The 27,082-nt window shown below is 46.0% G+C and overlaps 1 protein-coding gene across 1 annotated transcript; it reads left to right on the top strand.

Moving 5' to 3' along the window:
* Positions 1-6,824: 6,824 nt before the first annotated feature.
* LOC124514683 (arylacetamide deacetylase-like 3) lies at positions 6,825-16,395 on the top strand. Its single transcript, XM_047082844.1, has 4 exons — positions 6,825-6,989; positions 11,352-11,568; positions 13,360-13,423; positions 15,621-16,395. The coding sequence occupies exons 1-4, from the start codon at positions 6,825-6,827 to the stop codon at positions 16,393-16,395; spliced, it is 1,221 nt and encodes a 406-aa protein (XP_046938800.1).
* The last annotated feature ends 10,687 nt before the right edge of the window (positions 16,396-27,082 follow it).

Below are 27,082 nucleotides of genomic sequence, written 5' to 3'. Positions count from 1 at the left end.
AGAAAAGAAAGTCAAAGATTCCTGATGGCTCTTTTCACAGAGGATTTGTGACAACTTACGGCAAAAGCATGTGCAATGAAGTCAAAGTAAAAGATGCACAGAAGTGGACACACAACCGGAAGATAGAAGATAAAAGGGAGGAAGATAAGAAAGCAGCATGTTTCCCAAAGGAGCCAACAACATGCCACACTCCAGGCAGGTAATTATTATTATTATTAATTTATTGAAGCATCATTGGCATACAGCATTGTATTGGTTTTAGGTATGTGACATAATGATTCGATAGATGTATGCACATACATTGCAAAATGACCACCACAAAAAATTCAGTTAGGGGCACCTGGCTGGCTCAGTTGGTGGTGGCTCAACTCTTGATCTTGGGGTCATGAGTCCGAGCCCCACGTTGTGTGTAGAGATTGCTTAAAAATACAACCTTAAAAAAAAGTTTAGTTAATTTCATCACCACACATAGTGACTTTTTTTTTTCTTGTGATAAGAATCTAGCAATTACTCTTAACAATTTCAACATACAGTATTGTTGACTGGAGTCCTCACGGCACATGGCATCCCTTGGACTTATTTACCTTGTAAATGGAAATTTGTACCTTTTGACCACCTTCACTCATTTTGCCTGCCCCCACTCCCTGCTTCTGGCAAACACCAGGCAGGTAATTCTTATCTTGAGAAAGGAGAGAATTCTACTAAGTCTTTAGATGATGCACCGAAAAGAGTTTCAAGTGGGAGTTATATTGATGATAGTAACTGCTATAGCAAAATACACACTGAGTGCATTTGCAAAAGCAAATTGCACGTGCCTATTTCCCAAAGCCAAGGGTGTTTGAAAAGGGTTGGTTGACTGGTCCCTTCACTGTGGTGGGCTGAATAACATCCCCTCCCCCCCCCCCCCCCGAGATGTTCATATCTTAATCCCAGAACTTGCAAATATGTTACCTTACATGGCAAAAGGGACTTTGAACTTGTAATTAAGGATTTTGAGGTGGGGAGATTATCCTGGATCATCCAAGTGGGCCTAATGTAATCACGAAGACCCATATAAGAGGGAGAGATAGGAGGAGGCAGCATCAGAGAAGGAGGTGGGATGACAGAAACAGAGAACAGAGTGGTGCTGGGAGGGGATCCTGGGATTCCTTGGCTCAGGAATGCAGGCACCTCTAGAAGCTGGGAAAAGGGAGGAAACAGGTGTGAGCCTCTAAGAGGAATGCAGCCCAGCTGATACCTTGATGTTAGAACTTCGGCTTCCAGAACTGTGTGAGAATAAATCGGTATCATTTCAAGGCTCTAAATTGGTGGTAATTTATTATAGCAGCAGTGGGAAATGAATACATTATTCCTCCCTTCTTCCATGAGCTCAACACTAACCAGAAAACAGAATAGGGGTCAAGGATTTGGAGATGAAAATACCTCTGTGCTAGACATTTTCCCTTTGTCCCCCAGGTAGGCTCCCCACCTTCCTCCACCCACTCTGTAGCCTGGGAAACTGACCTGCACGGACCCTGCCAAGAGCATCCTTTGCCCTCTGCTTTCCTAAAGGGCCTGGGCAGAGGAGCACAACAGCATGAGAGCCTAGGAAGGAAGGGGAGTCACAGTGGGGCCAGCTCTATCCCCGTGGGTTTGCCATGTGTAAGCTGTGTGCCTCAGCTCAGCTCACGGGGAGCCCTTTCCACACAGCCTTGGTTCTGCTATATTCCCTCCCCTCTGGGAGGGAGAATGGAGCCCTGCTGTTACCAGCTGTGCTATCCTGTGGGCTCTTTGCAAATTATCCTAATATGAGGGTCTTAGTCCATTCAGGCTGCTGTAATAAAATTACCATAAACTGGGTGGCTTAAACACAATAGAAGGCTGGGAAGTCCAAGATCAAGGCGCTAACAGATTCCATGTGTGAGAACCCACTTCCTGGTTCATTGACAGCTGTCTTTTCTCTGTATCCTCACATGGCAGAAGGGGCAAAGGAACTCTTGGAAGTCTCTTACTAGGGCACTAATCCCATTCATGTGGGCCCCACCCTCATGACCTGATCACCTCCCAAGGGCCCACCTCCAAATATCATCACACTGGGGATTAGAGTCAGCATATGAATTACAGGGGGACACAAACATTCAGTCTATAGCATGAGTAAGCCATCCAATTCCTGCTAGGACCCTGATACATCACCTTTCTTTCTGATAAAGCTGATTATCAGAGCATGTGGCTTAGGTGTGTGGGCAAGGGTGCTGCCTGATATTAGGAACAGGGTCCCAGGCAGCATTGAACATACATACACCTCTCTCTGGAGGCACCTGGCTACAGAGAACAGGATGCCCCTTCTCTGCGGGCAAACAGATGTCACAGCGCGCTGAGCATGCCCAATTCCTTCTCCATTTCACAAAAGCCACTTCTCCTCCAAGGGGAAGAGTGAGTGCAGAAGTAGAGGGAACGTAGAGTGTTATTTTTCTAGAGATTGCTTGGCCCAGGGGAGAAGTACACTCAAATACTTCTTAGCTTCTGCCTTTGGGCAAGTAGAATTCAAGGCAGGAAACGTATCGTAAAAGAATACCATTCGATGTTGATAAGGGTGCTGTTGTGGGTTGAATTATGTCCCTCTAAATTCATATGTTGTGAGTTTTTAAATTTAAAAAATTTTTTTTTTATTTTTTAAGTAATCCTTTCACCCAACATGGGGCTCAAACTCACGACCCTGAGATCAAGAGTCACATGCTCTACTCGACTGAGGCAGCCAGGCACCCCTAAATTCATATGTTGAGCCTAACCCCCAGTACCTCAGAATGTGACCTTACTTAAGAGGTAAGGTCTTTGCAGAGATGATCAAAATGAGGTCCTCAGAGTGGCCTCACTCCAATACAACTGGTGTCCTTGCAAAAAGGGAAACTGGACACGGAGACATGCGTAGAGGGAAGACAGTGTGAAGATACAGGGCGATGACAGCTGTCCAAAAGCCAAGGAGAGGGTCCTGGAGCAGACCCTTCCTGCACAGCCCTCAGAAGATATCAGCCCTGGTGACACCTTGGACCTCCAGCCTTCAGACCTGGGAGACTCTAAGCTTCTTTTGCTAAAGCCCCCCTTCCCCCACCCCCACCCCCAGCCTGGGGTCCTTTGTTTAGGGCAACTCCAGCACGCTGAGAAAGGCGACTTCCGCAGTAAATATATAACTCTGTGCCAAATGACATCTCAGCAAGATACACAAAAGAAAAGACTGCTAGAAATTCCCTAATGAGCGCGCAGGATCACAGACACCACAAAGAGACGTAACAGGAGTACTTGACCTGACCTTGGGCTGGGGACTCCTTGGCAGTCTGTGGTTGGACTTCAAGGGCCCTAACATCACGATCAAACTATTTTTTGTGCCAGATGCTGGCACTCAGCACCCTCCTCACTGTTCTGAACCCTCTCCTGTGTCTGGGGGTTAAATGCAGGAGAATGGCGCTTCCTAGGCCATCTTGCCCACAAGGCTCCAGTTTGTCTCAGGAACATCCATCCCGGAAGCTCTGGAAGGCAGCTAGAAGCGGAAGCCATTCTTCCTGGGCAGCGCCGAGCATGCGCATGTGAGCACCAGCCGGTAGAAGCCTCCACGTTTTGCTTGCGCCTCCAGGTGTCCCCTGGCGAGTCAGCCCTCTTCCTGTTCCAGAGATCAGTCAGCAGCGTGGTTTCTTGTGACACCTGGGGTGCTGTTTACTGAAAGCCTGCCATCCCTCCACCCTGCCCACAGTGTTTTGAATTCCCTGTATTAAATCTCCTCTTGCTTGTTGGACAAAAGGCTGCGTGGCAGAACGATCCTATGAATCCGCCAAACTCCATTTCATTTTCATCCTTGTAGATGGAAGGTTTGCCCCCCCCCACCCCCCCCCCCACCCCCCCAGAGTCCCATGCATTTCGGTGAAGCCATGTGAATGCGTTCCGGCCAATGGGATGTATTTCCAGGCCTGGCCCTTAAGTTCTCCTCCACGGGTTCTTCCACGAGCATATCATTCCTGGGGCTCCTGGCAAGGCACGGAGGATCGGCGGAGGTCCTGGAAGACGGCAGAACATCAGACGGAAAGAAACACGGATCCTGTAATCACCAAGTGGTGCGGATGTTCATCAAACACGCCAGTGTCTGTGTTGGGAGGAGAAAATTAGTCTTTATTCTACCCAAATCTTTTGTTATAGCAGCTAGAATTACTGATCCTAAGTAATATAACCGGGAAATAAAAAACGGTTCGGTGCTTACATGTAGGCATTCCCTCATTCTCCCTGTGCTTTTGCATAATTTCTGGGTTAAGTGTTTATAAACCTCAGTGGTAACAGACTCTAATCCTTCTCATAGTAATTGATCTATGCGTATTTTCTATTTCTTGGGTGAAATTCATATATGTTTTTTAAGTTTACTTATTTATTCTGAGAGCAAGAGAGCACATGTGTGAGTAAGGGAGGGGCAAAGAGAGAAGGAGAGAGAAAATCCCCAATGATAGTGCAGAGCCTGATGTGAGGCCCCATCCCATGAACCAGTGAGATCATGACCTGAGCTGAAATCATGAGGCGGATGCTGAAGCGACTGAACTACCCAGGAGCCCCCAGATATTTATATTTTGACAAAGAAAATCTTCATTTTCAAAATCATTGCCATATAGTTTCATGTACTGTAAAAAAGATCTTTCTAAGCATAATAAGAGAACAGATGAGAGATTTCATTGTGTAAAAATTACAAACGTCAATGCAGAAAAACGACATTAACAAAGTTAAAAAAGCAAATAACTAGAAAATAATCCTTAAAAATATTTAAAAATTTTTTTATTGAAGTATACACTCCATACAGTGTGATATTAGATTCAGATGCACAGCATACTGACTCAGCAATTCTTTTTTAAAAATTTTTTTCAACGTTTTTTATTTATTTTTGGGACAGAGAGAGACAGAGCATGAACGGGGGAGGGGCAGAGAGAGAGGGAGACACAGCATCGGAAACAGGCTCCAGGCTCTGAGCCATCAGCCCAGAGCCTGACGCGGGGCTCGAACTCCCGGACCGCGAGATCGTGACCTGGCTGAAGTCGGACGCTTAACCGACTGCACCACCCAGGCGTCCCAGCAATTCTATACATTACTAAGTGCTCACCACAATACGTGTGGTCACCGTCTGTCACCAATGTTATTACTACAAATATTTTTTCAAGTCAGTGCAAAAAGATAAACGAAAATAGAAAATTTTAGATACAGAGTATGAAGACACAAAATAAATTCACATGAATCTGTAAAGGAAAAACCTCAAATAATGGATAAAATATGAAAGAATGTTCTACTTCATTGGATTCAAAGAAATGCACACTGAAAGCTAATGGAGTTACTATTATTATCCCCATCTTACAGTCTTGGAAGCTGAGGCTCAGAGAGTGTATTGTAACTTGCTCACGATGAGAATGCTGGATGAGGCAGAGCCAGGATTCAAATCCAAGTCTTACTAGCTCAGGGTTTTTCATCCTGGGCACTACCAGCCTGTTGGACCAGGTACCTCCTCGCTGTCGGGGCCATCTGTGCATTGCCGGATGTTAAGTAACATCTCTGGAACATACCCCTGCGATGCCAGTATCAGCCCCCACCCTGCCCATTTTGTTGTGACAACCAAAAATGTCTCTAGACATTGCCAGTTCTCTCCCGGGCGGGTAGGATCTCCCTGTGCTCTGACACCATGGTGGGGAGGTGGAAGAGAGGGCAGCCGTCATTGTTATTACTGCAGATGTGGGACTTGTCATTAGGGAAGATTTTGAACAGTGACATCGATCTCTGACCTAACCTGAAAAGGCAGGTAAGCTCAAATTTTCCTGCTTTACAATGAAAAGGACAAAGCTTGTTCATTCATTGCTTCATTTGGTAGACATTTGCTGAGCACCGCTAAGTACCAAACCCTGACCTAACCTCTGAGGATAAAGCAAGGAACAAAGCAAAAATTCTTGTCCCCACAGAGGTGCCACTCCACAGACAATAAACAAACAAGTGATGTATGCGATATTTCAGGTGATAATAAAGGCCATGAAGAAGTGGAGGGTGGGATGGGCATAGGGATGCTGGTGGGGAGTTATACCTTTAAATAAGGTGTCCAGGCACAGCCTCACTCAGAAGGTGACATTTGAACAGAGACCTGCAGTAGGGGAGGAGTTGAGCTCAACCATTATCTTGGGGAACACTGTTGCCCAGAGAACCACAAGTACAAACACCCTGGGACCTCCTTGGCAGACTAAGGAACAGCGAGCATGGCCAGAGTGTAATTAGGGGGTGAGTGCCACCAGAGCACAGGTGGAGGGAATGGTGTTTGTGACATCCATGGTGACTTCTCCAAGGCCATTTCTTTTTTTTTTTTTAAGTTTATTTATTTATTTTGAGAGAGAGAGTGCGTGAGGGTCCGAGGGAGAGAGAGAGAATCCCAAGCAGGCTCCGCAGTGGCAACACGGAGCCTGATGCGGGGCTCGAACTCACAGACTGTGAGATCATGACCGGAGCCGAAACCAAGAGGTGGGCTCTTAACCAACTAAGCCACCCAGGTGCTCCTCCAAGGCCATTTCACGTAGCAGTGCTCCAGGGTGTAGCTGGAACTTTGGAGCCCTCATTTCCAGCTGAGTCAGGCTGCATGAACCACTTTCTCCTCTGCATGGGCCCTGCCCTAGAATTATGTCCTCACCTGAGTCTGTGACTCACCTGGGCTGGGCCAATGCTGTGGAGATGGGGAGGTGGGGAGGGCAGGTTGTGGTGTATAAGTGGAGGAGGGCTGCTGACTCCTGGCCGTGTCTGGCACTGAACAGCCTCTTCTCTTAGCCTCCTCTGTGCTGAAAAACAGCATTATGGCAGTCCTGCTCCTGCCCCTTCTCATGGCAGCCTGTGCGTTCTTGGGGGTTGGTCTGTGGGTAATCTGCAGCCATTTCCTTACTGCGGACATCCCTGCAGCCATCGGCCACCCGGTGAAACTGCGGGTCCTGGATTGCATTTTCCTGCTGTTGTTGAGATGGGTGAGTTCCGTGTTTGATTTTTCCTCTCCGCCTGAGGGTTCAAGGAGGAGGTTGGGAAAACACATGAGAAGATTCTAGTTGCACTGACGCAGCAGCAGACACAGGCTGGCTGCATTTTATTCTCACATCTGAATGATCCCTGTTAGGGAACCTATTAACTAAGAGGTTCTCAATCTCTTCCTAGTGTTGCTCAAGCTGTACTGGGCTCAGAGCCAGAAAATGAAAAAAGATTTACTTCCTCGGTTAACAGGAAAGAAAGGTCAATTCCAGTCCCACCCTCCCTGCCTCCTGTCTTACTGTCTTCACAGCACACACTATGAAGCTGTGAAGACAAGAATGAGTTACTCCGGATTTTGAGTCCCCATTACCACCTACCTAGCTAGAACCAGCCAACAACAAAGACACATGCAGCCAATTAGTAAATTAGTACAAATGAGCAAAACTTCAGAATGTAGCTTTAGGTACACACACACACACACACACAATCTTTTTACTATTGAGAGATGGAAAACTGTTTATGTCATATAGTCAGATTCTGCTCATTGCTACTGGTGTGTGAATTTAATAGAATAGATACAAATAAATCATGGGGAGAATTGTGTCAAAGTTGCCAATGGGGACTGGTTGTGCTTTTCCAGAGGGCTGACAGATTGAATACAGAAAACACAGTTAAGTCTCTTATGCAACGGAAGGGACTCCCTGGTGTCTTCTTTGCTTTCCTCAAGCTCAGCTAGTATCCTCATGATTGTTGTTCTAAATTCTAGGTCAGGCGTATTACTTATATCTGTTTCGATTAGATCCCTGGCCGTGACCCCTTTTTGTTCTTTCTTTTGGGATGCATTCCTCTGTCTTGGCATTTTGTTTACGTCTGTGTCTTCTGTGTGTTAGGAAAGCCTGTTCTGTTTCCTGCTCCTGAGAGTTATGGCTATAATGTTCATTTATTTATTTTGAGAGAGAGCGAGAGAACGAGCGGGGCAGAGGGTGAGAGGGGGAGAGAGGGGGAATCCCAAGCAAGTTCTGTGCCATCAGCATAGAGCCTGACACAGGGCTCGATCTCACGAAGCTCGAGGTTGTGACCTGCGCTGAAATCAAGAGTCAGACGCTTAACTGACAGAGCCAGCCAGGCGTCTCAAGAGTAATGGCTATATTAAGAAGACCTCATATACTGGTCAGGGCCTGGTGCTTCAGGAAGGGTCTCTGGTGTATGCCGTGTGCACTCTGCAGCTGTGTTTTGGCTGCCCTTTCCCTCAGGTCAATCCTCTGCAGAACTTCTCCTTGCCTGCAGTGGGGTGTTTGGACCTTGTCTAGTGTATGGCGAGCTTTAACTAGGTGTGTTTTAGTCTGCTTGTTAAAAGAAGCTGGATCCTATTTCCCCTAGAGCTGCATTCTGTGATCAGTAGACCTGGTGTGTGTGTGTGTGTGTGTGTGTGTGTGTGTGTGTGTGTGTGTTGGGGGGGAGTTGCACTGGTCTTCTGGGGGAGGGGCCTTCTGCGCTAGCTCTCAGGGGGACTTGCCCTAGTTCAGAAGCACCTGCAAGGCGCAGGGGGGAGGGGCTTGGAGTAAGGGGCTCCAGCTTCCCCTGGGTGATGCTGTGCTGCCCACTGAAGTCTGGCAGTGTGATGGGCTGGGGAATGACGTCAGTCCTTTCTCTCTCTCTCTCTCTCTCTCTCTCTCTCTCACCTGGAGCAGGGAGTTCTCCCCTGCTGCTGCTCAGGAACCCTCACAGAAGAGTGAACAATCTCCCTTGTGTGTCCCAGGTGTCCCTCAGATGCCCCTGCCTCCCTCTGTGTCCTGGCTTTCTGCTGCCTGGTGGCACAGTACTCTTGTGTTTTATCTCAGGTACCCAGCTGTGTTTCACAACTCCAAATTCAGGGACCCAGTGTGGCACAGACCCATGCTGATCCTCTGGGGTAGGGTCTCACTGTGCTGTGGCCGGTGCCTGTTTCTCCCAGAAGGGCAGTCGCATGACCGCGCAGGGCTCGGAGTTTGTGGTAAAGCGCAGCAAAAAGCCGACGCCAAGGTTTGCTGCCCTCTGTCTCTGTTCCTTTGCTTGTGATGCTTGTGAACAGGGCAGCATGTGGGCGCCTGGGGCTCTCTTGTCCCCTGAGAGGCTGTGCCACCTCTCCCAGATGCACTCCAAGCAGGAAAACTGTGTCTCCCAGTGTGACCCAGGGGATCCTCAGACCACACTGCCCACTCCTGGGCCTCCTCCCTCCTTCCCTGAAGCACCGCTAAGCCCACCAGGCCATGCCTCTGACTTCTTTGCCTTCTTTGGGTCCCCCTGCTTGTGCAACTTGTGATGTTCGGCCCCTCTTGATTTCCCCGTCAATGGTTTGGGCAAATGTTTTTCTTATGTAGTCCCCTGGGCCCTGCTCTCTCTCTCTCCCCCTCTCTCTCTGTCTCTCAATCTCTGTCCTCTCTCCATGATCAGGGCTCCCTTCCCTCTGCAGCACCTACAATTCTTTTCTTCCCCAAATCACGTCTCTGCACCTTCCTACCTTCCACGATGTGGCCTCTTTTTCTCCTTCTTGTTGTGCAGTTTGTTCTGTGAGTCCTCAGATCAATTTTCCTGGGTGATTTGACATTATCTAGCTGTGTTTGAGGGATGAGGCAAGCCTAGGGCCCCCCTACAGCTCCACCATCTTAACGCCCCCCACCCGAGGCTGAGGCTTTCTCAACTCTCTTACATAATGAAAAGCAAGTGCAAACACCTGTTCCCATGAAGACTCCTTCCTGGAGAAGAACCCACTGGCTGAAGGCTTCCTATGTCCAGCTTTCATAAGATCTGATGATTTGTCCTCTGGCTTTCCTGACCTTGACCCTCATAGTCTGTAGTCTGGGCTCCCAAATACGATGACTCAGTTTCCTCATCTGCAAAAGAGGGGGAAATAGTAGTCCAGACTCCATAGCATGTTGTGGGCTACGATGAGTTAAACCGTCCCGAGTGCAGGTTACAATTCCTGGCATAAAGGAAACCCTCAATACGTATTAGCCTTATTACTGTTTGTTGACTTGCTTTTTGTTTGTTTGTTTTGGTTTTGTTTTTTTGTTTTTACAAAGATGTGTCATGTAACTATGATGTGTCGTCCACCAGTTGTGGCTCTGGGATCAATGAGGGGCAAGAGAAATAAAGTCCCAGATAGAGTCTGCCTTCAGGGAGCTTATAGTCTCATGGCAGTGTTGGTGGGGAGACAGAGAGAAGAATCAGGCAAAACCACTATAAACCAATCCATTTACAGAGCGGCGAGTGCTTCCAGCAAAGTGAAAGAGGGCTTCTTCATCCGGGGTTCTCTGAATCCCCAAGGGGACAGAAGACAAGGGGTCCGTGAAAGTGGGTGGGATAAAAAAAAACGCTCCATTTTCACTCACCTCTAAAGGAAATGCGGGGTTCCCTTCCATGAAGAATGAAGGGGACAAACCACAGTTGTGACAGCACAACCTGGGACTTTGTCACCAAGAGGAATCCCGCATATTTCCAGAGCGTATTACAGCCATTGCACATATGGTGAAAAATTGCACGGATGCCTCATTTCTTCGAAGTAATAATGATATTAAACCAGCCGCTAGATCTCGCTGTTGTGTGCTCGTATGTAATCCCACATATTTTATTTTAGGTGTCAAAAACATTGTGACGAGGTCCACAGGCATCGCTTAAAGCCAAACTGGCATTGGTGCAGAAAGGGTTAGGAACCACTAGAAAGAGGGCGCCTGGGTGAGAGACGACTTTGTTTACTTTTATTTTGTTATCATGCAAACTTTCAGATATGCACCAAAGGAGACAGAAAACTATGAGGATGCCCCACGTACCCTCCCCCCAGTACTGATTGCTGACTCCTGGCCAATCTTGTTTCCCCGGTGCCCCCAGCTTTTCCCCCTTCTCATTTCTCAGGAAGTGGACCTCAGACATCATATTATTTTATCCAAAAGGTTTCAGTCATTATCTCTGAAAGACCAGAACGCCCTCACCTTTTAAAAAACATAACCACAGTGTAGTTATCACGTCTTAAAATAGCAACTAATGCTTGGGACGGCTGCATTGGCTGGGCTGGTCCAGGAGGGCCTGCCCTGGGAAGAGAGGTCACGTCCAGGCCACGGTTGGGGGTGTTCTGGGGGAGAGGGACCCTCACGGGGTGGCCAGAAGCTCGGTTTGTGGGACCGGGTGTCAATTGTCTGGGGAAAGAGGATGAGGGGGCAGTGTGGGCCAAGGTGGGGTAGACTTACTGCAGTGTCGCAAGGGTGCACGTGGCCACGTGGTCCAGCCTGCCCACCAGCCACTCCGCTGGGGGCACGGGTGGCGGCTGCACCCGAGCGCAGCACAGACTGAAATCCTTCCGGCCTCATTTCCTCCTCTCTCACCAACAGGGGATGATTTTTGAGAAACTGAGAATCTGTTCTATGCCCCAATTTGTCCGTTTCATGCATGATCTGAGACCACTGAAGGAGGATCCGGATGTCGTGGTCACAGACCTCCGCTACGGGACAATCCCTGTGAAGCTGTACCAGCCCAAAGTGTTTTCCTGCATCCCCAGGCCTGGCATCGTGTTCTACCACGGCGGCGGGGGGGTCCTGGGGAGCCTGAGTAAGAGTCTTTCCCTCAGACCCCACCCATAGTATGACAGTCCCAGAGCAGAGCTGGGTGGCCACCCACCTTCCAGCAAGAGGTGGCACCCCAGTCTATAAGCCGCTGTAGGACCCGGACAGTTAGCGGGTCCCAGATCATCCAGGTGGCAGAGATATGGAAGGTACTGATCTCTTTCTGGAACTAAGGAGACCTATATATGCAACATATATATTCATATATACATATGCTATATAAATATATATATTCATATATATGCTCTATTTACATTCATATATTCATATATACACATATGTGTATATGTGTGTATCTATGGATATGTTTATATCCATATATATATATGAAATATCCATATATATATATGAAATTCACACAACATAAAATTAACCACTTTTTTTCTTAATGTTTATTTATTTTTGAGAGAAAGAGTGTGAATGAGGGAGGGGCGGAGAGAGGGAGAAACAGAACTTGAAGCAGGCTCCAGGCTCTGAGCTGTCAGCACAGAGCCTGACACGGGGCTCGAACTCACGAACTGCAAGATCATGACCTGAGCAGAGGTCGGACGCTCAATCGACTGAGCCACCCAGGCACCCCAATTATTTATCTTTATTTATTTATTTATTTTTGATAGAAAGAGGTCCCAAGCGAGAGAAAGGCAGAAGGAAAGAGGGAGAGAGAGAGAGAGAGAGTGAGTCCTAAGTGTGGAGCTCGAAGTGAGGCTCAACGAACTCACCCCATGTGGGCTCAAACTCAGTGAACTGTGAGATCATGACCTGAGCCAAAGTTGGATGCTTAACTGACTGAGCCACCCAGGCGCCCCCAAATTAACCACTTTAAAGTGTACAATTCAGTGGTGTTTAGTACGTTCATAGTGTTCTACAACCAGCACCTCTATTCAGTTGGAAATAGGATTTTTTTTAAAGTGGAAATAGCTGAACACATGTCCTTTTGTTTCATACCAGCTATCGTCTGAGACAAATTCTGGTACAGACAGGAGAACCAACAATTTGAGGAAAATCAATGACAGAAAAAACTCAAAATCGAGACCGTTTTATTATCTTAGCCCCCCCTCCCCCACGCACTGGTGTCCCATGAATTCAAGGGAAAAAACCCTTTTATTTGGTTTCAGCCCTGCCTTCTGAACTGTGGAATGTCAGAGGCACACTGCGGTAGCTTTTGAGAGTAAGGGATTTGATGCAACCATGGTTTTGGTTTGGTCTGCATAATGGATGGCGGTAACAGTCAGTAGGTATTGATAACTATTATTATTAATTAATATTTACACAGCAGACACTGTGGAAGCCCTCTATGTAATAGTTATCTCATTAACCACCCCCCCCCCCAAAACAACCCTGTTATTATCATCGTACCCATTTTACCGATGTGGCAGTCAAGCCTCAGGGAGGTGAAGGCACTTGCCCCAGACTACTTCGGCTCAAGCTAAAAGGAGGCAAAGTCGGGATGTGAGCTCCGGTCTGAATCTAGAGCTCGCACCCCTGTGCTCTATGGCCAAACGGCATCTCAGATATTTTGAATGGATTGCAGAATCAATGGGGATGGGGGGAAATCTTAGAGGAAGTTCTTCAGACAGGATCTCAGAGGAGAAGTTCTGGAAGGTGGGGAGGAAGGACTGCTCCACAGCTGGAAAGAAAGTTTGCAAAACCTTGTTAGGATCAGCCCCAGCTGTCTGTCTGTGCTGGTTGTCAGAGAGAAGGGGGCAGCTCATGGTGATGGCTGGCAAAGGAGGCCACTAGTCTTCCTAGTGAATGTTAAATACCTTTTATTTTCTAGAAACCCATCATGTCATATGCTGTCATCTGTCCAAGAAGAGTGGCTCAGTGGTCCTATCAGTTGGGTGAGTAAAAGACGGAGGGGTGGTGCTGGATAAGGGGGGTGGAGAGCCAGGCTTGGGGCGGGCAGGGGGATGCAGGGACACCAGGACACCGGAGCAGGGGATGATGGGCTGTGAGCAGCGGTGAGGAGAGGGACAGGGAGAGGCAGAGAACAGCACTCCTCCCTGTGGGTGGCCCTCGGGCCTTCTGTGCATGGTAACATCTGGAAGCTGTGTGGGGAGTGGTCTTCTCTGGGTAGATCAAGTGCAGGGCTTTGCAAACATGAGCCCTGTTGGTGGCACAGAAGCACGTTCCAGACACTTAGCACCTCTTACGCGAAATGCCACAGTGCCCTGCACGGTAACAGACAACCTCGGCCATTGCTGTAGAATTCCCAAGTGCTCCCGAGAGGGAGGTCCACCCCGGTGAGACACGGGGCAGGGGCAGGAGAGACCTGGGGTGGCCCCTCCCCTGGCAAAGTGGACACATAAGAGGAGAGGTCACTGTGGTCAAGTGGCCTCATCCTCCCTCCCCTGCCGCCTGACACCTTGTCCCACGGGGGCAGGATGGTTCCTTCCTGATTAATCTTTCCTGCGGTTTATTTATTTATTTATTTATTTATTTAATATATGAAATTTATTGTCAAATTAGTTTCCATACAACACCCAGTGCTCATCCCAAAAGATGCCCTCTTCAATGCCCATCACCTCCACTCCCCTCCCTCCTACTCCCCATCAACCCTCAGTTTGTTCTCAGTTTTTAAGAGTCTCTTACGCTTTGGCTCTCTCCCACTCTAACCTCTTTTTTTTTTTTCCCTTCCCCTCCCCCCATGGGTTTCTGTTAAGTTTCTCAGGATCCACATAAGAGTGAAAACATATGGTATCTGTCTTTCTCTGTATGGCTTATTTCACTTAGCATAACACTCTCCCTGCGGTTTCATTTAAATGCGCATTCCAGGGGCGCCTGGGTGGTTCAGTCGGTTAAGCATCTGACTTCGGCTCAGGTCATGATCTCGCAGTCTGTGGGTTCGAGACCCGCATCGGGCTCTGTGCTGACAGCTCTGAACCTGGAGCCTGCTTTGGATTCTGTGTCTTCCTCTCTCTCTGCCCCTCCCCACTCCTGCTCCTAAAAAATTTTAATAAATGCACATTCCATAGAGCAGTACCAATGCCAATGTCTTGGTGGGAATACATTTCCCAGCTTCCGTGTGGCACAGCTGGTTGAGTTAGAGTGAAAGATACAGAAATCGGTCCTGGATGAGGCAGAGGACCCCAGAGAAACCACTCACTTTACAATTCTCAGCTCCCAAACCGTATCTGCAGTGGGGTAGACGTCTTGATCCAAGTGTTGGCCATGATATGCCTTACAACTCTGGTCACTATAGTATGCCAGCAAATCTCTGCAAGAGAATTATTTTATGAATCCAAGATAGATGAGGCTTTAGAGTAGAAACATTGCTGTCCTGGCATGAACTCAGGGTGGCTTAAAAGAGGAGGCATCGCGATGGGAATGGTTGGCAAAAGTTCGTGGGTCCCACAGAGTATTTTTTTTCTTTCTTTTTAAAATTTGAGACCAGCATTTAAAATGGTAACATTTCTCACAACACCCAGATTTCTGGAATCTCTTGAGAAACCGGGAGGTCTAGCATGCCACGCTGCTGACCTCCATGTTAGTACGTGTGTGGCACACCTTTAGGACAGCAGTGGTCCAGAGTGGACATGGGTGATCTGGAGGAGACCCGTACGTTAACTGCTGGCCCCTGGTGGTATTTATGTCTGCAAGATCCTCCCACAAAACCTGCAAGCATGGCAGGGTTAATTGGAATTGAAACCCAGGCAAATCTGGAGTTGCTCATACAAGAATCATAAGAAAAGGGGACAGCTGTGAGCCAGGGAAGGACCCATGGGTAGGTTCAGAAAGATGGGGTTCATGTTGGTGATTGCTAAGTTGCTGACCCATAGGCAGATGACAGGGCTCTCGTGGTCACAGCCTGTCCCCCAAAGGGTCATTTAGATGGAGGGAACAGCAACCGCCACTCACGGAGCCTGTGTGCCAGGCTTCATGCCTATCACCTCATGGAAGCCTCATACCATGAGTTCACTTTCTTGGGCTTCAGAAAGAGAGGCTAATGGATGAAATTTGGTCTAAGGGACGCTAGACACGTATTGTTGGCTCTCCTAGGGCGATGAGCGTAAACCGTGTTCCTTGGTTCTTTTTTAGATACCGCCGCCTGCCCCAGCATAAATTCCCGGTGGCGGCACGAGACTGTATTGCGGCCACCATCCACTTCTTGAAGTCCCTGAATGTGTATGGGGTGGATCCAGACCGGGTCGTGGTCTGTGGTGACAGTGTGGGAGGGGGAGTGGCCACGATAGTTTGTCAAAAACTTTTGGACTGTCCAGATCTCCCCAAGATCCGTGCTCAGATCCTGGTCTACGCCATCCTCCAAGCTGTGGATTTTCAATCCCCTTCCTATCAGCAGAACAGGAATATCCCACTGCTCAATTGGAATTTTGCCTTCTACTGTTGGAGTTGTTACCTGGACATCAACCCCTCCTGGAAAAGCACCATCATGAAAGGTGCCCATTTGCCTGCTGAAGTCTGGGAAAAGTACAGAAAGTGGTTGGGTGCAGAAAACATCCCGGAGAGGTTTAAGAAGAAAAGCTACCGGCCAATGCCCCGTGAGCCCCTAAACGAGGCTGCCTACCTGGAGACAAACCTCGCTCTGGATTTGATGAACTCACCCCTGATCGCAGAAGATGAAGTCATGTCTCAGCTCCCCGAGGCTTGCATTGTGAGCTGTGAGTATGACCTTCTCCGGGACCATTCACTGTTGTTCAAGAAGCGGTTGGAGGACTTGGGAGTCCCGGTGACATGGCACCACATGGAGGACGGTTTCCACGGAGTGCTTAGCACCTTTGATATGGGCTACTTGCAATTCCCCTGCTCCACGAGGATTCTAAATGCCATGGTCCATTTTCTAAATAAGTTGTGACCGTCTTTCCTTCCTGTTAGAGCTGCGGAAGTGTGCGTTCAGCCACGATCTGGTTCCCCAATGGGACTCTTTGTTGTGATGTAGGCGAGGCTGAGTGGGGCTGGGGAGGGTGTCGAGGTTGCCATGTTCTTCTTGCTTCAGCTTCTAGAACTGCAGAATGAGTGTTTCTGATGTCTCAAGGGAGAGCAGTAGGAGAGACAGGTTTGGGGGGAGGGTGGGACTCTGTTCATGTTCGTGGTCAGGAAAACTTGAGCTGCAGTGGCCATTGGAGAGAGTGAATGATCATGTAAGGGTTGCCTGTGGCTTTCCTGAGGGAGAGTTCAGGCTGATGTAGGCTGTAGGTAGCACTCGGCTAGCCTTGGAATGAAACGGGCATCATGTGCAATCCCATGGGCTTTTTTCAGCCTAGCTCAGAGGATGGGGCTCTGATGTTCTAGACTGCTGAATGGAGGTGGGAAACTGGTGTCACTCTCCCCCTGTGGGTACACGGTAACATTTCTCCTGCTGTTCCTCTGCCTCTGCGCTCAGAGTTTTGACTGTCTGGGCTTGAAGATTTAGGACAGAATGGATAGGTTTTCCATAGTGGTTGGCACCTAGAGGCTGATGAAGATAGCCAAGAGCCATCTGGCCAGGGAGCTCTGGATCTCTTGGAGTCAAAGGAGCCAAAGGGCTGAAGATGTATTAGCAAAAACGATTTCTGTCTGAAGACACACAACCAACTCAAATTGGCCTAAATCAGAGAAAGAATGTATTGGTTGATGTAGCTATGGATTCCAAGGATAAATCAGGTAAGGTTTGATCTAGGAACTCAGACAATGCCACCAGCTGCTTTCTCTTCTCCTCTGCATTTACTTCACCTTCACCTCTGCATACGGGTGGCCCTGAGCAACTCCATACTTACATTCTCTAGAGTCAAGTCCGTCCTTATAGACTTGCCTCATTCTCAGCCATGCCAGAAGAAACCACATTGTAACTCAATGGCTCTGTGGGCATTTTGGGTGGTGTGTCCAGGTGCCACAACTAAGGGAATGGAATGTTCTGACTGGCCAGGCCTAAGTCCCATACTGGCCTTGGAGTGAAGGATGGGATCAACTCCACCCAGTGCTTGGACTGAGCATGAGGGAAGGAGAGAATATTTTCCTCACATCAACACTCACTCTTCTACAGTAGACATCAATGCTTACTCTACTGAGTGGACATCAGTGCCAACTCTGCTGGGTGGACATCAATGCTTACTCTACCACAGAAGCTAAATGAACTCTGAATCAGAGTCCTTGGATGTGGCAAGGGATGTCAAGGACCACTCAACAAGTTGGCCACTTGTCCGTGAGGAATAAAAATTCCAATGAAGGGACGCCTGGGTGGCTCCGTCGGTTGGGTGTCCAACTTCAGCTCAGGTCATGATCTCGCGGTTCGTGAGTTTGAGCCCCGCATCGGGCTCTGTGAGCCTGCTTCAGATTCTGTGTCTCCCTCTCTCTCTGCCCCTCCCCCGCTCACACTCTGTCTCTGTCTCTCTCAAAAATAAATAAATGTTTAAAAAAATTCTAATGAAGAGGATGGCCCAGGTTCCCAGGCTGGCCCTACCTGGTCTTCAGGTTGGCTAGCAGCTTTTATAGGCCAAGATCCAAGTCTACTGCACAGAGACCCCCGTGCATGACCTTAACTGGCTTTCAGTTGAATGCTCATGCTGAAACATGGGGCAGAGAGGAATCCCATCTGGTGGCTCCTCAATCCATTCACAGCAGGAGACCAGCAGGTGTCTTTGTTGGAGAATTAGGAACCACTCACTGAAAGTGCCTCGTCTGGTGGCCCCTCAGCTGTTGGGCAGCACTGGGATCTGAGGAGCATGGTCCCTTCTAGAATAGGTCTCTGAGCTGAGTCTGGGTAGACTCCTCTCCTGGAATGTGGCCTTCATTGTTTTATGCTGCCTCTGACTGAGCTGGCCTTCTGGGGAGTTGGGTGGTTAACTCTCCTACTGTGGGATGGCAGGGGGTGTGTGAACCAGTGGAGGACCATACCCAAGGGAGATGAGTCAGTTATGTTTTTGGGGCTGGAAGAACCTCTGGCTTTGAATTTCCACTGCCCTGTGATAAGAAAGCAGTTGCTTCGAGCTGCTACCCTGGCATTTTCCAGCACGACAGCCCTGTTCACACCCACAGGCTAGACATTCAGATAAGAGCCTGGAGCTTAGGATTCTTGCTGTAAGTTCCCACTCTACTTTTCCTGGGCCACCTTTAAAAATAGCCATGTACTGGGGCAGCTGGGTGGCACAGTCGGTTAAGCGTCCGACTTCAGCCAGGTCACGATCTCGCGGTCCGTGAGTTCGAGCCCCGCGTCAGGCTCTGGGCTGATGGCTCAGAGCCTGGAGCCTGTTTCCGATTCTGTGTCTCCCTCTCTCTCTGCCCCTCCCCCGTTCATGCTCTGTCTCTCTCTGTCCCAAAAAAAAAAAAAAAGTTGAAAAAAAATAGCCATGTAGGGTTGAGTCCACAAGAAGTTAGTGACCTCTGCCACAGCCACCTTATCAGTAGCAGGTGCTTACTACCCTGCTCTCTCTCCTGCTCACTCAAGACCTGAAACAGAGGACTTGGCTCATTGTACATCACAACCCCATTTCTGAGATCTATAAGCAATAAATCTTGAGACTTCACTACCTTTGTGTGAGCATGTTGAAACTGCGCCTTCAATCAAAAAGACCCCCAGGTTTCTACATCCCCAAGATCGGAGCTAGGAAACTGAGGGAGCTGCCTGCCCACCCTACGAGGGAGGCTCGCACCTCCTCACTCAGCAGGTCATAATCTGCATATTCTTAACGTAATACACCAGCTATGGTCCCCCCAACAAGCTTGTGTGTTCCTCATGTGAATTCTACAAAGTAGGTATTCTTTTTTTTTTAAGTTTTATTTTATTTATTTTCAGAGAGAGAGAGAGAGTGAGGGAGCTGGGGAGGGGCAGAGAGAGAGGGAGAGAGAGAATCCCAAGCAGGCTCCGCACTGACAGTATGGGGCTTGAACCCACGAACCATGACATCATGACTTGAGCCAAAACCAAGAGTCAGATGCTTAACCAACTGAGCCACCCAGGAGTCCCCAAAGTAGATACTCTTAAGCCTATTTTACAGATGAGGACACTGAGGCTCAGAATCATTAATAACATTTCTCACTTCCTGTCTCTTTGTGGTAAGGTTCAAGGCCACGTGATTGGCCAGGTGCTGTGCATTGTAACCCTGATCCAACTGATGACACCCCTTTTCTGCTGTGCCCCATGACCCATTAGCTCGTTCCTTTCCTCCTCATTCAGAATTAAAAGACACAACTGAGCCACATGACCTTATTTGAGTCATTTGCCATCCACCTAGGTGCCGGCTCCTGTCTGATCTGAGTCATGTTGAAGAAGCTAGGTGTTTTTGCCTCCTGGTTTCCTTTGCTTTTTCAACTGTAGCTTTCTTGAAGTCCGAATGACTTTGGAATTGGTCATCGTAGGCCTTTCCAGCTGAGGTGCCCAGCTAATACCAGCTCAGGGGAGGTGGGCACCTATGTATACCATTAAACCTGGACGCTCTGCAACTGTTTTCTCAGTAATCTGCCAGGACATCCCTGAAAAGATCTGCCAGTTAGCCTAGGGCACGTGCCATCTGATAAAGGGCAACATGTCGCATCCCAAAGTGCTCTCATTGGTCGGGGGGTAATTGAGGACAAGGTCCTAAGGCAAAGTTGAGAAATGGGCAAAATTAGCATCTGCTGCTTTTCAGTCTACTTCCCTTTCAGTGTCCTCCTTGGGGTCCTCCTCACCCCTACCCGGGACCTCCAGGCCTTTCTGACCCCAAACCTTGTCTCCCCCTCTGCTCCAGAGTGGCTGCTTACTCTCTGTTATCCCTGGGCTTCTCTGGGCTAGTCTAGGTTAGGTTCTGCCACAGTGACAAGTGGTCCCCACAGTCTCGGTGGCTTATAATAGCAAAGGTCTATTTCTTGCTCCCATTACATGTTGCATGGCCTTCACAGGTTGGCTGGGGCTCCGCTCCACATTTGTCTACTCCAGGGTCCAGGCTGATGGGACAGCCTCTCTCTGATATGTCTCCAGTCTTGTGGCAGAGGAGAAAAGAACACGGCAAATCACACACTGACTCCTCAAGCTTCCATTCTCCTTTCATTGGCCAGAATAGCACAGAGAAGCATCATCCTCCCCAGAGAGGGGCAGCAGATATTTTTTTTGGACAATATGACAGCTTACCATGCCCTCAATCATAATATTTCCATTCTACCTTTAAAATTTAACTTTACATTATGTAAGTGATAGACAAAGATATTATCTTAAAAATTTTTTTAATGTTTTTTTTGTAAGTTTATTTTTGAGAGAGAGACAGACAGAGCATGAGTGGGGGAGGGGCAGAGAAAGAGGAAGACACAGAATCCCAAGCGAGCTCCAGGCTCTGAGCCATCAGCACAGAGCCCGATGCGGGGCTCGAACTCATGAACCGTGAGATCATGACCTGAGCCGAAGTCGGAAGCTCAACCGACTGAGCCACCCAGGTGCTCCAAAGATATTATCTTTTTAAATAAAACCTTCAAATACCAGAGATAAGGCTAAACTCCTTTATGACCACCCTCCCTTAAATCTATCCCCTTTTATCTGGATGTATCCACTGTTACCTTTTTTGGTTGGGGGTGGTCTTTCAACTCTTTAAAGCCTCTTTCTATGGTTTTACATACACAGATATGTACCCATGGAAAATATGAAGCATTATTTTGTGGGATGGTTTTGCTAGATATTAGTACATAAAAGATATTATTCTGTACATGTTGTTACACTTGAGTGTTTTTCAATGATATACCAGAAATCTATCCTAGTAAACAATACAGATTTACCTTACTCTTTCTAGCTATTGCATAAAAATATTCCCCAGTGTGGCTATATTATAGTTCTTAGCCATTCCCAACTAGTGGGAATTCCCAATGTTTGGTCTCTTTCCGGTTTTTCACAAATAAATCCGTAGTGAATGTGTCTGCATACACTCCCCCCCCCACTTTTGCACATGTGATTCTGTGATAGATTCAAGAAGGAGAAGTGTTGACTGGGCATATTTTACCTGTCGGTGGATGTTACCAAAATGCCTGTCCCATTCCCTTTTTCTCAGCAGATCTCAACTGGGAGGGAAATAGATCATAACCACCCATCCCAAAGACCAAAAAAAAAAAAAAAAAAATTGATTGGCTTGGCAAGCAATAGGGTGCGAGCAAGTTGGCATGGCATGCCTGTATTTTAAGTTCTTTAATTCAAATGAACCTCTATGAGAATCAGCTGAGGAGTCAAGGGAAGGTTGCAATATAATCGGTCTCTTGCCTCCGACATCTTTGCATCTCGTCTAAGAAAACAATGGATGTCTGAATCAGAAGATTGGCTCCTCATTCCCATGGTTGCCATGGTTTGCTCTGTTCCCCAGCAAGAACATCTCTGCCCCAACACTGTAGCTGGCTGTCTTGCAAATTGCTGCACAAAGTTGAATCAGATAAGTCAGTGCCTGGAGTTCAGTTTCAAAGCATTTCTAGCCGTAGGGAAAAGCCCTCAATTTCCCAATTTCCCAAATTATGATTCTCTAATGTAGGGAAAGGAATGGATTTTGCCACCAACATAAACTGGGTTTAGGCACAAACATAAGAAGGGGTTGAATATTTATCTACCCCTTATATGTGACAAACATCTCATGAAGTGTTTTACAGGTGACATTACACTGAATTCTCATAATCTCATAATGCACATGATATTTCCTCCCAATTTATAGATTAGGAAACCAAGGTTGACTTGGGCAATCTTCAAGTTGATGCCAAATGTGTCTGAGTTCCAAATCTACCACCCACCACCATTCCATTGCCTGTGAAATAACCCGAAGCAAATTGGCCATCTTTTAAGAAGTGTTTCTAGGCCATGCTGGACAAGGAGAGGAGAAGTCAATCTATGATCCCTCTGTCAGGTTTCACCTTCTCTGGAAAGCCAAGCAGGGTTGGATCCTTCTGTGAGCTTGCAGAGTATGCTGTCTTTCCTCTAACAATACCTCTAGCACACAGTATTGGGGTCATGCAATGACCAAAATGTCTGCCCCTGGATGAAAGTGATCCCCAATTTCTAATGTCCACAGGGGACTGGAAAAGCAAATGGCAATAATCTCTGCAGGAGGATGAGTCATCCTAGACCTACATTATTTTTGCAAGTAATTTTTTATGTACCAGGTACATGAGAAGAGAAAAGCTAGCAAAAAGAAGCCACAGAAATAACAGTTTAAGTTAGGCACCAGTCAGGGTTCCTGAGTTGCTCAGTTGGTTAAGCGCCCAACTTTGGCTCAGGTCATGATCTCATGGTTCGTATATTCGAGCCTCCCATTGGGCTCTTTGCTAATAGTGTGGAACCTGCTTTGGATTCTCTCTCCCTCTCTCTCTGCACCTCTCCCACTCACACACACACACTCTCTCTCTCTCTCCCAAAATAAATAAACTTTAAAAAATTAAACAAAACAAAATAAAATAGAAAAAAGAGTCACACACTGTAAAATAGTTCTGCTTACATTCTCCAAGGAGATAAAAATCTGTATAAATATATTTATAAGTATAATCTATATAAATATAACAAGTAAATCTATATGTAAGTCTATAAATATAATCCATAAATTTAAAATTTAATCTATAAATCCATAGATTTGAAAATTTGGAAGGCAAAAAGTGCTAATTTAAAAATTCAGGGGCACCTGGGTGGCTCAGTCAGTTAAGCGACCAACTTCAGCTCAGGTCATGATCTCACAGTTCGTGGGTTTGAGACCCACGTTGGGCTCTGTGCTGACAGTTCAGAGCCTGGAGCCCGTTTCGGATTCTGTGTGTGTGTCTCTCTCTGCCCCTCCCCAATTCACGCTCTCTCTCTCAAATAAATAAACATTAAAAAACATTTAAAAACTCAAAAGGTAGAAAAATTAAAAATTGGAACTATAAAACACGACATATATATAAATTGAACAGAAATTTTAGAAGTGAAAAATGCAACAAATCAAACTAAAAATCCAGTGGGTGGGCTTAATTGTACACTTGATAGAGGATGTGTGAGCTGGAATACAGGTCAGAAGAAACTATTCAGAATCAGGCACAGAGTGACAAAAGGGTAGAAAACACAGAGGAGGGGACGAGAGGCATTGAAAATTCAGTGAGAAGGTATAGCAAATATGTAGTTGGTGGTCCAGAAAGCAAGGAGAAAGAAAGGAGGCAGAAACAATATTTGAACATATGGTGGCTAAGAATTTCCTAAAGTGGTTGAAAGATTAACATTAAAAAGTATTTTATAGGGGCGCCTGGCTGGCTCAGTCAGTGGAGTCAGCAACTCTTGATTTCAGGGTTGTGGGTTCAAGCCTCATGTTGAGTGTGGAGATTATTTAAAAATAATATCTTTAAAAAATTGTGTAGTTTTCAATGTATTTATCTTTATCTATTTTTTATATCATTGGGGCAAAATTTCTAAAATATAAAATAATCATATGGTAGAGATGATCAATATTGCCTTGTTTGGGCTCTTTGAAAACACTGAGAAAATTGGTAAGCATCTGATGAGACCAATGAAGAGAAGGGGGGCACAAATAGAAAATACTTGGAATAAAAAGAGACTTCAGTACAGATCCTAGAGATATTAAAAAGATAATAAGAGGAAATTATGAGCAACACACACTAAAAATTTGAAAATTTGGATGCAATGTGTGAATTCCCAGAAAAATACAGTTTACCAAACTGACACCCACAAAAAAAGACAAAATATGATTCATTTTATAATAAAAGATATTGAATCAAAACAAACTGAAACAAAATGTAAATCTCCTGGCCCAGATGCCTTGATTTACTTAATATTAAGGGGAAAATGAACTTAATCCTACATAAATTGACCTAGAGAATATGAAAAGCAGGTAAACTCTTTCTGTGAGGCTTACCTAGTAATAAAATTCCACAAGGAGAGTGGAAATGAATATGACAGGCTGTGAGAATCTTACTCATGGGTATAAATATTTTTTAAATGTTTATTTAGTTTTGAGAGTGAAAGAGTGAAAGAGAGAGAGAAAGAGAGAGAGAGAGAGAGAGAGAGAGAGAGAGAGAGAAAGCATGAGTTAGGGAGGGACGGAGAGAGAGAGAATACCAAGCAGGCTCTGTGCTATCAGCTCAGAGCCCGATGCAGGGCTCAATCTCATGAACTGGGGGATGGTGACCTGAGACGAAATTAAGAGTTGGACACTTAACCTGACTGAGCCACCCAGGCGCCTCTAGATATAAATATTTCTAAAAAGTATTTAGCAAACTAAATCCATCAATACATACAAAGGATAATATATCATGACCAAGTTGGGTTTATTCTAGAAATGCAGGATCAGTTTAACATTGGAGAATTTGTTCATATCACAAACTCAATATAATTTGTGATACTTAACACATTCAATGAAAGAAACTGTGATTATCTTCATAGATGCAAAAAATTAAGCACTTATTTATGGGGGAAAAACCTGTCAGCTATTTAGAAGAGAAGAAAATTTCTTTAACCTAATAAATGGCATTCACAAAATCTACGTATAGCAAACATCGTACTTAATGGTGAAACACAGAACTTTCCCCCTTGGTATCAGAAACAGGAAAAGAGTTGTTCCCTAACATTTTTACTTAACATTGTACTAGTGGTCCTAGGCAATGCAAAAAGACAAGGATAAACCAATAGGGATTGAAAGGGAGGAAATAAAATCGTTATTATTTTCAGATGCTGTGATCTTACATGTGGATTCTCAAGGAATCTACAAAAAAACCCCAGTAGAATTAATAAGAGTTAACAAGGTTGATGGATATAAAGTTATCATCTGTAAAAAAAAAATCAACTGCATTTTAATATGTAGGCAAGAATCAGAAAGTGAAGTGAAAATAATCCATTTAAGTAGCATAAAATGTAAAATACATAGGAACAGACAATATCAAGAGAGAAAAGATAACACATTGAATATGAGAAAATATTTGTAAATCATGTATCTGATGAGGAATTAATATCAAAAATATACAAAAAAAAAAAAAAAAAAAAAAGAAGGGGCGCCTGGGTGGCGCAGTCGGTTAAACGTCCGACTTCAGCCAGGTCACGATCTCGCGGTCTGGGAGTTCGAGCCCCGCGTCAGGCTCTGGGCTGATGGCTCAGAGCCTGGAGCCTGTTTCCGATTCTGTGTCTCCCTCTCTCTCTGCCCCTCCCCCGTTCATGCTCTGTCTCTCTCTGTCCCAAAAATAAATAAACGTTGAAAAAAAAAATTAAAAAAAAAAAATATACAAAGAATTCCTCCAACTCAACCACACACACACAAAAGCAAAAGCAAAAAAAAAAAAAAAAACCACTCTCAAACAACCCATTTAAAAAATGGGCAAATGACTGGAAAAGATATTTTTCTAAAGATTAAGGAGGGCACTTGTTGGGATTAGCACCAGGTGTCGTATATAAGTGATGAGTCACTGGGTTCTGCTTCTAAAATTGATACCACCTTGTATGTAAATTAACGTGAATTTAAATAGACTAAAAATAAATAAATAAATTGTACCCACAAAACTAAAAAAAAAAAAAAAAAAAAGATGATGCACAAATGGCCAATAAGCACATTGAAAGACGTTCTACATCATTAGTCGTTAGGGAAATGCAAATCAAAGTCATGATGAGATGTCACCTCACGCCCATTAAGATGGGTTATTAATGAAAATGAAAAATAACAAGGGTTGGCAAGGATGTGGAGAAATTCAGAACACCTATGCATTGCTGGTGGGGACGTAAAATGGTGTGAGCACTGGGGGAAACGGTTTTGTGTTGCCAATTCCATCCCTAGGTATTTCAAAAGGTTGAAAGGGGAAAAACTCAAGCAGATACCTATATACCAATGGTCACAGCAGCATTATTCCCAATAGCCAAAAGGTGGAAACAATCCAAATGCCCATCAACAGACAAATGGATAAACAATGTGTGGTCTACACATATAATGGAATATTATTATTCAACCATTATTCATTCTGAAAAAGGACATTCAGAGTGAAATTCTGACACATGCTATAACATAGACGAACCTTGCAAACATTAGGCTAAGTGAAATAAGCAAGACCAAACCAACCTGAACCAAAGCAAACCAACAAACCAAAACCAAAAAACAAACAAAAACCCTATATGGTTTCCCTTATATGAGGTACCCGGAACAGGCAAATCGATAGAGACAGAAAGTAGAACAGGGCCTGGGGGAAGTAAGAATGGGGCATTATTGTTTTGATGGGTACAGAGTTTCTGTTTAGGATGGTGAAAAATTTCTAGAGTGTGGAGTGATGGAAACACACACTCATACATACTGATGGGGGGAATATAAATTGACATTTTGGAAAACAGTTCGGCACTATCTAGCAAAGTTGAAGACACACATACTCTATGACCCAACAATTCCACTGCTAGGTGTATCTATGTATCCTAGAGTGGAGGTTTCCAAAGCAAGATCCTCAAGCTTCCTTCAGGAGACCTGCAAGGTCAAAACTATTTTGTTACTAATGCTAAGATGTTATTCACTCCTTTCCACAATGTCGGCATTGGCACTTGGGCTGTAGAAGCAGTGGTGGGTAAAGCAGTTGGTGCCCGATGCGTGAATCAAGGCAGGGGCATCAGTGGTGATTGCGGTCAT

The sequence above is a fragment of the Lynx rufus genome, unplaced genomic scaffold (assembly GCF_022079265.1).
Source record: "Lynx rufus isolate CCGP_SWC_20201006 ecotype Redwood Valley unplaced genomic scaffold, mLynRuf1.p SCAF_2, whole genome shotgun sequence".
NCBI classification, from domain to species: domain Eukaryota; kingdom Metazoa; phylum Chordata; class Mammalia; order Carnivora; family Felidae; genus Lynx; species Lynx rufus.
Note: the sequence above shows the minus strand (reverse complement) of the source record. Positions and strands in the feature narration are given on the sequence as shown.

Bases quoted from the DNA above. Each gene is read 5' to 3' on its own strand.
- LOC124514683 (XM_047082844.1), top strand. From the start codon at position 6,825: ATGGCAGTCCTGCTCCTGCCCCTTCTCATGGCAGCCTGTGCGTTCTTG. The intron at 11,569-13,359 runs GTAAGAGTCTTT...TTTATTTTCTAG, and splicing joins GGGGGTCCTGGGGAGCCTGA to AAACCCATCATGTCATATGC. The intron at 13,424-15,620 runs GTGAGTAAAAGA...GTTCTTTTTTAG, and splicing joins TCAGTGGTCCTATCAGTTGG to ATACCGCCGCCTGCCCCAGC.